At 38.8% G+C, this 14,556-nt stretch overlaps 1 protein-coding gene across 1 annotated transcript in view; it reads left to right on the forward strand.

The window, feature by feature from the left end:
- Positions 1-14,556, forward strand: part of DNAJC5B (DnaJ heat shock protein family (Hsp40) member C5 beta) — a 77,770-nt gene that overhangs the window by 49,696 nt on the left and 13,518 nt on the right. The window contains exons 4-5 of the mRNA XM_003831373.5: positions 3,493-3,706; positions 7,210-7,381. Of these exons, the coding sequence (XP_003831421.3) occupies positions 3,493-3,706; positions 7,210-7,381 (386 nt within the window). The remainder of the gene's footprint in view (positions 1-3,492; positions 3,707-7,209; positions 7,382-14,556) is intronic.

Consider the following 14,556-nt stretch of genomic DNA (forward strand, 5'->3'; position numbering starts at 1 on the left):
TTGGGAAGTTGGAAGAATAAAAAAATCAACATACAACAATTATTTCAAACATAAAAATAGAAAAAAATAATTTTTATCTGCAATAAATAATTAGGAACATTTTTAAATGTCAAAACCACAAAAAATTAAGCTCCCAGGACTAAATCCAAGAAAATATACATAGGACATAAAGGTAAAAATGATAAAACTTTAAAATTCGTTAAAAAGATTGAAATAGGTTGACATACTATACAAAAGTCAATCTCCAAATTAATCTATAGAGTCAATGCAATTGCAATAAAAATCTCAATAGGTTGTGTGAATGTGTGTGCATGTGTTCATGTGTGTGTGTGTGTGTATGTGTGTGTGTGTAAATTGACAAGCTAATTCTAAAATTCATGTGGAAATGTACAGGACCCAGAATAACCACAGAACTCTTGAAGAACAGCAATATGGCAGAATTTGCTCTTTAACATATGAAGACATATTTTAAAGCATCACATGTTAGAGTGTTATTGGCCCAGAAATAACCAAATTGACCAATGGAGCAGAATAGAGATCCCAGAAATCCAGGGAAAGGATTTTCTTTTCCTAATAAATGGTGCTACAAGAGTGGAATATCTATTTAAAGTAAGTGAGATTAGACATCTACCCTCCAGCACATTAAAATGTCAGGTATCAATGGGCCATAGACTTCCATATGAAAGGAAAAGCTATAAAGATTTTAGAGTTATAGAGAGTTTATAGAACAATATCTTCCTGAATTGAGGAACAAATTGGTTAACTCAGTAAATTAAAAGAAAAAATTTGTGATTATCAAGAGATATCATAAAGTAAAACAACAAGAAAGCCCCAGAATGGGAGAATATATATGCAATACATATAACTGACAAAGAATTCATATCTAGAATATGCATTTTTAAAATACTACAAATTAATTTTAAAAACCAAAGTAAAAATTTGTAAAGGACTAACATGCACTTAGAGAATATCCAAACGGTGTATATAACAGCCTCATATAAACCACGAGATTGACAGACATTAAAATATTTTAAGAGCTGGGGCAGCATGGTTAGAATCAGGCCTCAGGTGACTCAGAGACTGGTAGAGAGTGGTAGGTAGCAGTAGTTTGATTGCATCTTGAAGTGTTGGATGGGGCAAGGAAGAGAATGGAGCAAAACATTGTAACTCTTAGAATTATGTCACTGCCTCAAAATAGGAAGATCTTGAGGGCTTTAGATAATTATAACTATAAACCACATGTTTATCTTATCTGCCACGAATTAAATTCACTATGCATTTTAGTTGAAAGCTGTCATTAGATTTTGAAGTGGAAATTAGAGGCATTGAATGCTATTTCTAATATTAGCTATAGCCATGCCACATTGACAGGTGACCAAGAGTGTAGAGACATTTAGAATTAAAGGCTCACATTCTGGTTGAATATTATGTCACTTTAAGTATCAATGTAGAAATGACAACAAATGTCTTTAACAATGGATAGGTGCCTATTCTATTTAAAAATACTCCAAGCACTTCCTTAAACTCTACATTCTATAGTTGTTTCCTTGCTCTATAGACAACATGCAAGAGGGTGAGGCATTGCACGACCACCTCCTTGACGGTTGTGGAATTTTGGCAGCTGTCTCTGCTCACCATACTTCCCGAGGATTCCTCAGAGCCAAGAGTATCTGCCAAGAGGAATCAAAATGTTGCTGATGACCAGGAATTGGATGTGTTACAAGTGGAGGTGTTCCAGCTCTCCGAATTTGCCAACTCCATTGTTAGGAGTGTGATAAATGGATTGGGTGCATCTGCCCTTGTGAGCTGACAGAGATCCAAGCTGTTTAAAAAATGACAGGAAGCCACCCTAGAAACAAGAAAATGTATGTAAAGAGGCATTTTCCAGAGATTTCTTCCTTCCTGTTTTTTTGTTTGTTTGACTTGGAGTCTCGCTGTCGCCCAGGCTGGAGTGCAGTGATGCAGTCTTGGTTCACTGCAACCTCCACCTCCCGGGTTCAAGCAATTCTCCTGCCTCAGCCTCCTGAGTAGATGGGATTACAGGTATGTGCCACCACACCTGGCTAATTAGTAGAGATGGGCATGTTGACGAGGCTGGTCTAAAACTCCTGACCTCAAGTGATCTGTCTGCCTGGAGATTTCTTCCTTTCAAGGCAGAAATAACAGCCCTTTCATTTGATTGGCCTAGACATGATATCTTTGGAACCATGGTGGGGGGAAATGCTGCAATTCCTATTTCAGGGCCCAGAGTGAGAATTCCAGGAATATTAATAGTGCTGAAATATAGTAAACATAAAAGTAAAAAAATGACAAAAGGCATTTTATGCTATTAGCAAATATTTCATTATAAATTCTGCATGTAAAAAAACATGTCTCCAATGGTCCTATCTATAAGAATTTATAAATACCCCAGATATCTTTCAAAAAGGATGAAAATAAGTTTTGGTTAAATAAATTTAACATGAACCATCATTGTTTGATTTTTAAAAATTTATTCTGAGTTTAGGATTAGAATGGATTATACATCATGATTTATGCTTTTAAATATTTTGGTAAGTTAAAGCATCCTGATGCTGAGCTCCTTAAATATTCATCTACTTCCTAATCAATAATACTTCAGTTCCTAAAATAGATGTGATTTTTTCCGTTTATCATGTAGATTGATTTATAAGGTGTACTCTACTTTTCTGCTTTACTTCTGGACTTACTGTTTTAAAATGAAACAATTTGTTCTAAACTAATACAATAAACAAAAGCTTAAGGTGTGTTCCTACATAGACGTATGATAGGCACAGTAGGGAGATGAGTCAGGTGGAATTTCCAGCAGAGTCCCTCAGGAACTGCTTTCTGATCCACAGAGGAGAAGGCCTTATGCCCACAAGAAAATTTCTATAGATTATTAAGTGGAAAACCCTATTTAGAAAGAGGCCAAATATGCATTTGAATACAAAAGAAGTCACAGTATTTGTTCAGAAAACCAAGAGATAGTTAGGACTTGTGGAAGATTAATGAAAGGGTCTTAATTTTGTTCAAGAGAGACTTTTTTGATAGCTGAGTTGAACTTTTAGAATATATGTTGTGATGTTCTGTTAATTCTGGAAAATTCTTCTGGTTCTAAATGGAAGTTTGGTGTAAACTGGTCCTGTTGCTGAAACTCTTAAAGGTCTGTAGGGGCGGGCTACTGATAGCTTCTTGGTAAAAAGAAACTTCGCATATTTGCCAACAACAAATGTCTCTCAGACTCAACAGTCATGCAGATACTGAGAATTCCTTTGGAAATGTGAGAGGAGAAATAGTACTATTGCGCCTGTGCATTCGAACCAAGGGACATCATTTAGTGAAAATGTACTTGTTAATCACCGCTAGTCTGAAACTCACCATTTCACAGTATTTGCGCTAATAAAGAATATACAAATGAACAGTGCCCTTCTAAAATGTCATGGTTCATTCTTGTCAAATAACACACTCTCCTTTTTTCTTTTATTTTAAAAGAAAATTGGCCCTGAAACACCATCCAGACAAGAATCCAGATGATCCAGCTGCTACTGAGAAGTTTAAAGAAATCAACAACGCCCACGCAATACTTACCGACATTTCAAAGAGAAGCATATACGACAAGTACGGATCGCTGGGACTCTACGTGGCCGAGCAGTTTGGAGACGAAAACGTTAACACCTACTTCGTGCTGTCGAGCTGGTGGGCAAAGGTGAAACTGAATTTCCTTTCTTCACAATCTCCTGTAAGACCATGATATTAATCACTCTTTTAGATTCCATCTCAAAGGAAGTCTAACCTTCCTGCTATTAAACTCTGGTAAATAAAAGGAGATATTGCTTCCACTGAATGCTATTATTTAGGATCATTTCTGGTTTAGCTCATCAAATAATTGTAAGATACAACATGATTTAAAATACTTCTAGACATTAATTATATTTGAATTTGGAGCTTCAGATTAATTCTTTATAATGACTAAGTAAGGACTGACTCATTGCTCAAAACCAAAAATAATTTATTAGTGTGACAACTGCTTAATAAATTATTACAGGGCAAATTTAGCCATGTCCTTTTCTATCTATAGCATAGGCTACATCAGCAAACACAATACTGGGAAGAATGAGTGGTAATTATGTCAGAGACTCACTTGGAGCCTGCTGTGAGGTAGAGGAGAAGGAAATTAGGGGGAAAAGGTGAGAATTTACTAGTGGAGGACAGGGAACTGGAGAGGCAGAGAAGGGGACAGAGAGCAAAATGGATACCTAGTCAAGAAAAGGGCGACATTTTTAAGGGCTTAGTGCAATCAGAATTGACTTTCGTGTGGTAAATTTTGTTTGGCTTCCTAGGAATCTCTAGTATATATATGTTTGGTAATGGTTTTTATTTGTTTGTGAATATTAATATCCTTATCTTCTGATAAAACTATGTTTACACATGGGTCATACATGTAGTCCATCAACATATTTTGTGGACGGTTCACATTCATATAAGTTCCAATACATAATAATAATTAATAAATATCTAAAAAGGCAGGTTTAATAGTAGTATCTGTTTGCTATTTTCTTCCACTAAATCTTGCTAAATTGAGTTTTATGTATGCAGGAAGAGAGAGAATATGTTTTTGTACATCAGCATGCAAAAGGATTCTTGCAACCTAGCCTAATTTGCTTACTATAGTCCTCAGAGTTCTGTTTCTCAGGGATACCTGGTATTCCCCTTTGAAACCCCTTTCTCTGTTGTTGAAGACTTAGGGGAGAGACAAGTTCCTGTTGAGCAGATTTGGAATTTGGAATGAGAGTGTACACACCGACAATGTCATTTATGACAATAGATTGAATGTTCATAGGACAGTACAAGCTTTTGTGGGTTTGCGTGGGAACCCAACCTCTGGGCGTGACACTGTTTCCATGGGAAGATACTGCAGAGGCAGGTCCAGATAATTACACACATCCACCTGATGGCACATCAGGGCCTGCCGGCATAAAAATGAGAATAAACTTCCTTGCTTTGGAAGCTGACAAAATTGATCAAAATTCACATGGACAAGCAGAATCTGCCCAGTAGTGTGAGAGATAAGCAAAATAATTCCTGGTGTGGTTCTTTAGACATAAGACCACAAAAAAACATATCTTTTCCTTCTCCTTGTGCCAAAGCCCAATTTCACGGCACCCATCAGAGTGGACCTGCATGTAGCAATCATGTGATAAATATGCACTACATGAATTAATCAGTGTACCACAAAGATACATACTTATAAAAATATTGGACACCTACCTCTGCCTAGTACTGTACTAAGCACTGTAAGGGATAAAGCAAGTCTATTTCCACAGAAGGCAAACAATCAAGTTGGAATAAAGAACAAAACATTATATGAATGAAAAGAAAAAGTTCAGAGAAGAGAACAATGTGGGAATTGCATAGTAAAAACAAAAAGGACAAAAATAGCTTAAAAAAGGGAGGAGTTTCTTGGGGCAATGGCTCAAGAACACTGCACAGGAGGCTGTGGAGACTGTTAGTGAGGTGGCAGGTGTTGTAGTTGTTTACAAAGTAATTTACCTAAGACTACGAAAATGTAAATTTTCCATATCAAAGAGATTATATGTTTGAGGATGTGACTGAAGTTCCCCTACTCCAAGCCACCAGAGGCTCCACCTCAAACCTGGGGCCAGAATCAGAGATGAAGCCCAGGTCTACGAAGCAGGAGTGGGGCAGGTGAGGGCTGTCAACATTAAAGATTTCTACCTGAAGTTATTGAAGAAATACACAGGCACACAAGTCCTCTTTGTCCCTCTTGCTCCCTTAATTAGATAAAATCTGTGTTTCAATTAAAGGTATATAAACCCCTTTCTTTCTATTTCAAATTACATATTTTTGATAAAATCTTAAATTGATTTTGCTCAATTCACAAAAACTGACTTTTTATAACTTCACATTGGAGGAGTTGAGAGTTTCTTTTAGTTTTTAGCTATAACAAACAGCGAGCAAACCTTTCATGTTTTTGGGGAAATCCTGCTGCTGTTCACCAGGTGGAGCAAATCATTTGTTTATTTATTACTTTATACAATCATTAATTCAGCTGGTATTTTATAAGCATCTAACACATACCAGGTACTAAGTCCTTCAGTAGGAGGAACTGAAAGATGACTAGCTGACAGTGCCAGCTTGCAGGAAGCTCACAGTCTAGTCCAAACTGATCAATGTTCTAAAAGTATCACTTAAAAAAAGCACCAAAGTAGAAGTCTGCATGAAATGCAACTGGGGACAAAGGAGGGAGTCATTGTTTTGGGCAGGATCAGGAAAGATGTCATAGAAGGGATCTTCAAGATGAGTCTTACACACCAGGTGGATATTTTGTTAGGTGACTGGGGAACTGGGAGGTGGACGTCCAGACAGATGAATCCACAGGGAGAGCAGAGCTATAAGGCAATGAAAGGCAAGAACAGGGCTGTGCTGGTGCAGGGAGGCATTGGCAGAGCCAGATCACCATAATAAGGATCTTGGCTGTATCTCAGAGGCAGGAGTGCCATCACATGGGTTCAAGAGAACATGTATTTCAGAAAGTTCACTCTATCAGCAATGCGCAGCATGGATTTGAGGGAGGCCAGAGGGGAGGCAGGGAGGCCAGTTGCGAGGCTCCTGAAGTGTCCAGACTAGACATAGTGAAGATCTGTTCTGAAGACCTGCTGGCCAGGATAGAGGCATGAGGGAGGATGCAAGAGACTTGAGGAGAGACGCTATCCAGGACTTGGTGATCAGCAGGAATGTGAGTGTAGGAGGGGGAGGTATCGGACAGTTCATTCTTTATCATTCTGGTGAGAATGATTCAGCTCCCCTGGGCAGGGGGCTTGCTAACTCATTTCACCTGCAGAGGTTTTGTTGGTTGGTTTTTTGGTTTTTGTCTTGCTTTGCTCTGCTCCTAATAATGATCACCATATAGCTTAAGAATAAAAAAAGAAAGGCCATACTTTATTACTTTGGCTACAAGTCATTTCCTCTGAGTCTAATTTATTAGGCAAAACTTTACCAGGAAATGGGTTTCTAAGGAAGTGAAATAGTTCTTATGTGGAGTAAGGATGAGGGTGAAGATGTGGCCTGTGGGGTGAACTGTGAAGTCTTCAGGTCTCTGGGGGTACCTGGGTACAGACTTGATTTCATGGGTTCTCCCCTCACCCCATCACCCCTCATCCTCATTTTGCTTTGCCTCTGTTTCCCTAGGCCCTGTTTGTCATCGTTGGCCTCTTGACGGGCTGCTATTTTTGCTGCTGCCTGTGCTGCTGCTGCAACTGCTGCTGTGGACATTGCCGGCCCGAGTCATCAGTGCCAGAAGAGGACTTCTATGTGTCCCCAGAGGATCTGGAGGAGCAGATCAAGTCTGACATGGAAAAAGGTGGGGTAGGATGAGAGCAGAGGTAGTGAGTGTCCATTCATAGGCCTGAGCAAGCACCAGGTCCCACGGGGACAGCTATCACTATAGTAGGAGAGCTCCCACAACCAAATGGGTGGAACTTCACAGACTGTCAGCTTTGGTACAGCTTCTGGGGAGAATGAAAAGATAGATACCTTTATCAGGCATAGAGAAAAGTAGTGCCTGATGCCGTTAGAGAGAAAATCATGAAATATGCTGATGATGAATCAAAGGAAATACAATTCAGGTCTCATTACAAGAGAGTGAGCACTGGATTCAGGGAGGATTGGGTGAGAATGCTCAGGGCAGGAGAACCAAGGTAGAAATTTTTTCACAGAAAAAGTATTTCAGCCGGTTCCTTTAAGATCTCCTTTGAAATAGAAGAAAGTGGGCATCAAAAAAAGTCACCAACCCTTGACTTTGCTTCTTTTTAATGACTTGATTATGAATTTGGGTGAACTAGGAGAGAGAAGTCCTTCTTTACCTGAAATATAGCTTCTTTCAGGAGTAGCCTCAAACCAGCATCAAGGATGGGACTATTTGCGTTGCTAACCCACCTCCGTGTGTCCATGTGTATGCATGACTGTGATGTAGTACTTGATTCTTCAAGTTCATTCTATCCAAAAGTGAAAAAAATTTAAAAATGTAAAGAAAGATGAGATCTCACAGGATTCACAGCACCAGGAATACTTTACGTCCTCTGGGAAATGCCTTTGTTTAAAGAAGCTGGGGTCAGACCTGCCATTGTCCTGCTCCACCTTACAGCCAAGATCCTCCTGTCATTCTCTCCCATTATTCTCTCTCATAGTTATCCTGGAGTACAGACTTTATCACTGAATCCCCAAAAAACCTAGACAGCCAAATAAAAGAATTACTTGATAATTCAGACAGTGGCCCATTTTTGTCAGAACTGCTAAAATTAGGAACAGTGTACTTTTCTGGACTATATTGTACTCTGATTCTTTTGATCATACTGAAAAGGAAATTCCAGGTTGTCAAGCACTGGAGACTAGTTAAAGGCTTCCACACACCTTTTATTCCCTATGAAATGCAGTGTTAAGTAATATCCAGGTATTACCCACCCTGACTGTAGCTCAGAGGAAGGGGTCTTCAATCATGTAAATTGTACAGATTCCCAGACTCTTTCAGGCTTGGGAGCTTAGAGAGGACAGAAGGAGTTTTCTTGAGACCTGGGACCCCTTGCTGTGGGGACCTGTAGGTGGCCAATCCAGCAAACAGAGGGGTTGTTCTGACCATTTTTTATTACTGACCTTGAAGCCAAACTGTGGGCCCATGGTGAAACAGAATTATAACTTTATTTTCCTTTATTTGAGATGTAAAAGGACAAATTAATCTTTTAATGGGGTCGTTTATACCAAGAAGACCAAGCAAGCAGGATTACAAGTAAATGTGTTAAGGAGCAATGTATGCATGGAAACTCCTTTTCTTCAGGAAAAGGTCTGTGACATTGACACAACTTGCCTGAGAATGACAATCCTAGCATCTGAATCCTATCTGCTTTTGTAAAGGAGAGAAACTGTTACAAGATTATGTCAGGGGTTGCTGGCCCCATAGACCATAGGATCTCCCATAACATCCATCAGCCCAGCCCAGTACTCAGTCACTGACAGGACCAGAAGAGACAGCAAGATAGGAGAGTATCTTCAACATCCTCCACTGGGTCAACCTAACTGAACTTTTCCTTTACAGTGGGAAAACCAAACCTAGGTATCCCCTAGGATACCTAGGTTCAATCTAGGATTGAACCTAGATGTCCCCAATCCAGTGTTTCACACTTCTCTGAACAGCCTCACAGTCTTTCCTGTTTTAAATTAGATAAAAGCTCCACCAGGTCATTTCAGTAGACCTCCTTTGTGGAAGATTTCTTTTCTGGAACAGAAATCCATACTAGGTGCCAGATTCTACCCAGGTTTCCTCCCTGCTGGGTGATTGGTGATGAATCTACATGTCTCTCACTGTTCTCAGCTCTGACACCCCAGAGCTACCAATTCCATCACAGAGGTCAGATCCTGGATGAAGTAAACCACGATCCTGTTTGACTATGTTAAGAATTCTTAACCAAAAGGAAAAGCTTTATCTTATTTCTAAATATTTAGCAGCTCCTATGCAGAGATCCAGATTTTGTGGGACTTGAAATTTACACAATTTGGGCAAACCTCTTTAAGAAAAAGAACACAAAATTGATCTGAAAGTGAATATATATTTAGAATGAGAAAAAGAAATCACAACAAATTGCAAGGCTTAAATACTTAACAATACCATAAATTTCACAAAATCTAGAAAAATCGCAATTGTTTAATTAACTGTCTGGCACAGCTCTGCAATACGCTTCCCCTGAGGCTTTGTGGCTGCACATCCATTGATTGCTTCTTCATATTAATATAGCAATAATTTTGTAATATTTTCTTTTCTTTTCTTTTTTTTTTTTTTTTTTTTGAGATGAAGTCTCTCTCTCTGTTGCCCAGGCTGGAGTGCAGTGGCACGATCTCGGCTCACTGCAGCCACCACCTCCAGGTTCAAGCAATTCTCCTGCCTCAGCCTCCCGAGTAGATGGGACTACAGGCATGTGCCACCACACCCGGCTAATTTTTTGTATTGTTAGTAGAGATTGGGTTTCACCGTATTAGCCAGGATGGTCTTGATCTCCTGACCTTGTGATCCTCCTGCCTTGGCCTCCCAAAGTGTTAGGATTACAGGTGTGAGCCACCACACCTGGCCATTTTGAAATATTTTCTATGAAAAAAATAGAAAAATCTGCCTTTCCTCTAGCATGTTTGATCAAAAAGTTTTATTACTGGTAAATTAGAAAAGTTTATTTCAGCTTTACAACTCATTATTGATAACGTTGTCTACATTTTTAGGGATTGTTGTCAAATTCAGGAAAACACCTATTTAGTTTATTTCATATAGAAGATATAAGATTTGGAGGAATTTTCCACAGAACACCTTTGATTTTGTACATTTCAAACCTTGTTGTCCTTACTCCAACCAGTACTCCCAGCATTAGAGCCCAATGGACACATTCACATTTTGTAACATCACCTCTGGTTTAGATTTTCATGTCCCCTCAGCAAGTGAATTGGCACAGTGAGCTGTAGGAATCTACCTAAAGTCATTTCTACACTCGTAGGGCTACAATAATTAACAAACAGAGTTGCTGCAAACCACAAAAACATATCCCACTAAATTAAACTGAAACCTATCCCTAACTCTTTATCCCCTTAATCAAATCCCCAAAATGTCTACAGTCCCTCTGCTGCCACTCATCAGACAGAGAAATGTGATGGAAGGAAAGTCAAAGTGGAAAGAGATGTTTTTGTTGATTGTGGCCAAAATATCTGTCTTTTGCAAATAACAAAAAATGTGAACACATCGTTAGGGCCCCAACAGGCCCTTGGAAGGCACAGGTGAGGATCCCTGAGCTGAAGTTTCATTAACTGTGCAGTAAATCCAGCACTGCTCTTGGATCTACCCTTTCCTTATAAGGAACTATGCCTTATTTGCAGTTAGTTGTATTAGTTAGATTCACGTTTATACTCCACTAATCCAGAGCTCAGGCTGGTTAAGGATGAAAATCAGACTTCATCTGAAGACTAAGCTTTCTGGACTGTGGTCCAATAAATGGACTGGACTTGTATCTGCTCTGCAAAAGAAGGGGACTCACTTAAGGTTCTTTAAGAAAATACACTTGAAAGAGTCTACTAGCCACTTAAAAATCAAGTGACTCAAGACAAAGAATAAACAGCATTCATCAAGGTTTGAATCCATTAGAAGGCACTGGTATGACACTGGGGCTTTAAGAATCTTATTTTAATGATTCTGAAGTTTAATTCAAAAATGGCAAACTGTTTATCACTTGGGGAATCCTTCATTCTTAGGTAGGATCTAATAAAAAAAACTTAGGATTTTAGACTTGGGAGGAATCTGAGGAATCAACCCTCACCTCTGCATGGCTTTTCTAGGCAGCTGCTCATTTGAAAGCCGCCTGTGGTGGGGAGGTTTAGGACTTTGTTTATAAGTAAGAGATGCCCATAAAAATTCAGCCACCAAAGGAGGGCATAGAGTCCAACATAACTCTACAGTCCACCCTCAGGCACCACTCAAGGATACCAAAACACAATTACATTTATACAATTTTTGTGTAAACTTTTTTGTGTTTTACAAAAATGTGGTATCCACATGTTATTATGCCCTTTTCCTGCATCTTTGCAGAGGAAAATTTTGATGAAATCATATTTATCAGTTGTTTTTTAAGTTGATTGTGCTTTTGTGGTGTTATGTTGAGAACTCAGACTAACTTTATGTCATAAAGACTTTCTCCAATGTTTTCTAAAAGTTTCTGAGTTTTATGTTTAACATTTAGATTTATGACGCATTTTGAGTTAATTTTCATATAAGGTGTGAGGTTTAGGTTCAGACTCTTTTTTTTCTTCTTCTTGAATATGGAATCTAATTGTTCTAAGACCATTTGTTGAAAACGTTCTCTGTATCCTCTACATGGTCTCTACTATGTATCCTTTCTTCATTGAATTGTCTTTCCATCTTTGCCAAAAATCAATTGGCCAGGGCCGGGCACAGTGGCTCACATCTGTAATCCCAGCAATTTGGGAGGCAGAGGCTGGTGGATCGCTTGAGGCCAGGAGTTCAAGACCAGCCTGGCCAACACAGCGAAACCCTGTCTCTACTAAAAATACAATAATTAGCTGGGCATGATGGCTGGTGCCTGTAATCCCAGCGACTCAGGAGGCTGAGGCACGAGAATTGCTTGAACCCAGGAGGCAGAGGTTGCAGTGAGCAGAGGTCGTGCCACTGCACTCCAGCCTGGGTGATAGAGCAAGACTCCATCTCAAAAAAATAAAAATAAAAATAAATCCGGGAGGCTGAGGCAGGAGAATTGTGTGAACCCGGGAGGTGGAGCTTGCAGTGAGCGGAGATTGCACCACTGCACTCTAGCCTGGGCGACAGAGCGAGACTCCATCTCAAAAAATATATATATATATATATCAATTGGCCATATTTCTATGAACCTATTCCTATACTCTCTAGTCTGTCCCATTGATCTATGTGTCTATCTCTTCATCAATTCCACACTGTCTTGCTCTCTTGTAGCTTTAAAGTAAGCCTTAAAATCAGGTAGTGTGATTCTTCCAACTTTATTTTTTTTTTACAAAATTGTTTTGGCTCTTCTAGTATCTTTGCTTTTCCATATAAATTTTAGAATCAAGTTGTCTATATCTACAGAAAAATCCTGCTGGGATTTTTATTGAAATTGCATTAAATTTGTAGATCAGCTTGGAAAGAATTCACATCTTTACTATGTTGAATATTCCAATCCATCAACAATATGTATCTCTACTTATCCACGTCTCATTTGATTTCTTTCATGAACATTTTGTAGTTTTTGGCATACAAAGCTGGTAATGTCTTGTTAAATGGGTACCTAAGTATTTCATTTTGGAGAGAGCTATTGTAAGTGGCATTGGTTTTGATTTTGCTTGCAGTTGTTCATTGCAAGTATTTACAATTTCTTTTTATATTGCCTTTGTATCCCATGTCTTTGCTAAACTCATTTAACAGTTTGGATTTTTGTGTGTGTGTAAATTCCTTGGGATTTTCTATGCAGAAAATTATATCATCTACAAATAGAGACAGTTTTATTTCTTCCATTCCAATCTGTATTCCTTTTGTTTCTTTTTCTTGCCTTGTTGCACTGTCTAAGATTTCTAGCACTTGGTTTGCTGCTGTGCTGTCACTGTCTTAAAATTCTTAATTTTTGAATAAGGTACCTCACATTTTCATTTTGAACTGGGTTTGGCAAGTTATATAGCCACTACTGAGGATATTTCCTTGTGTGTACTATAAATCAGGATTTCAAGTTTGATGACTTTTGCCAACAGAAATTTTTCTTTGAAGGAACTATTAGCTAACTTTACATTTACATTAAAAAATCTACATTATATAAAGGTGTTTAAAAGAACAGAGGAGCCAACCCTCACTGGCAAGGAAGAAGACAAAATGCCTCCAGAGCATAATACTCTGGTTTTAGGGAAGGGGAAAACTAATTAAGATGAGACAAGGTGGGATGGGGAAGACTAAGTGGAGCCAGGGCTTTATATTAATTACCCATCTAAATTCTATGTTACAGATTATTATATTGTACTTGGATATTTGACCAGCATATGAAGATTACCACAGGAAATTAATTTTTCATACATGAGCACTAATTTTAAGGAAATATGGTTAGCAGTTCTTTCTTCTATTATTCTCCCCATCTTTTATCCAGAAATGTCAAGATGCAAAGTATAGTAAAACTGATATGGGGCAATCTTTACTCCAGAATAAAAGTAATAGCTACTTAACACTTTGTCTTCTTATACCTTACTATGCTAAAAAATAAGAGAAAGGAACAGGGATTAACTAGGGAAATACATTTATGATTTGAATTCAGTTACTGTATTAGTCTGTTTTCACACTGTTATAAAGATACAACCAGAGTATGGGTAATTTATAAGCAAAAGAGGTTTAATTGACTCACAGTTCCTCATGGCTGAGGAGGCCTCAGGAAACTTACAATCATGGCAGAAGGTGAAAAAGAAGCAAGCACCTTCTTCACAAGGTGACAGGTGAGAGAGAGTGAGCAAAGGGGAAGTGCCACACTTTTAAACTTTCAGATCTCATGAGAATTCACTCACTATCGTGAGAATGGGATGAGGGAAACCAGCCCCATAATCCAGTCACCTTCCACCAGGTCCGTCCCTCAACTCATGGAGATTACAATTTGAGATAAAATTTGATAGGGACGCAGAGCCAAACCATATCATTCTGCCCCTGACCCATCCCAAACCTCATGTCCTTTTTACATTTCAAAACCAATCATGCCTTCCCAATAGTCCCCAAAAGTCTTAACTCATTCCAGCATTAACTCAAAAGTCCAAGTCCAAAGTCTCATCTGAGACAAGGCACATCCCTTCTACCTATGAGCCTGTAAAATCAAAAGCAAGTTAGTTACTTCCAAGATACAATGGAGGTACAGGCATTGGGTAAATGTTCCCATTCCAAATGGGAGAAACTGGTCAAAACAAAGGGACCACAGGCCCCAGACAAGTCTGAAACCTGGCTGGGCAGTCATTAAATCT

The sequence above is a fragment of the Pan paniscus genome, chromosome 7 (assembly GCF_029289425.2).
Source record: "Pan paniscus chromosome 7, NHGRI_mPanPan1-v2.0_pri, whole genome shotgun sequence".
Classification (NCBI taxonomy): domain Eukaryota; kingdom Metazoa; phylum Chordata; class Mammalia; order Primates; family Hominidae; genus Pan; species Pan paniscus.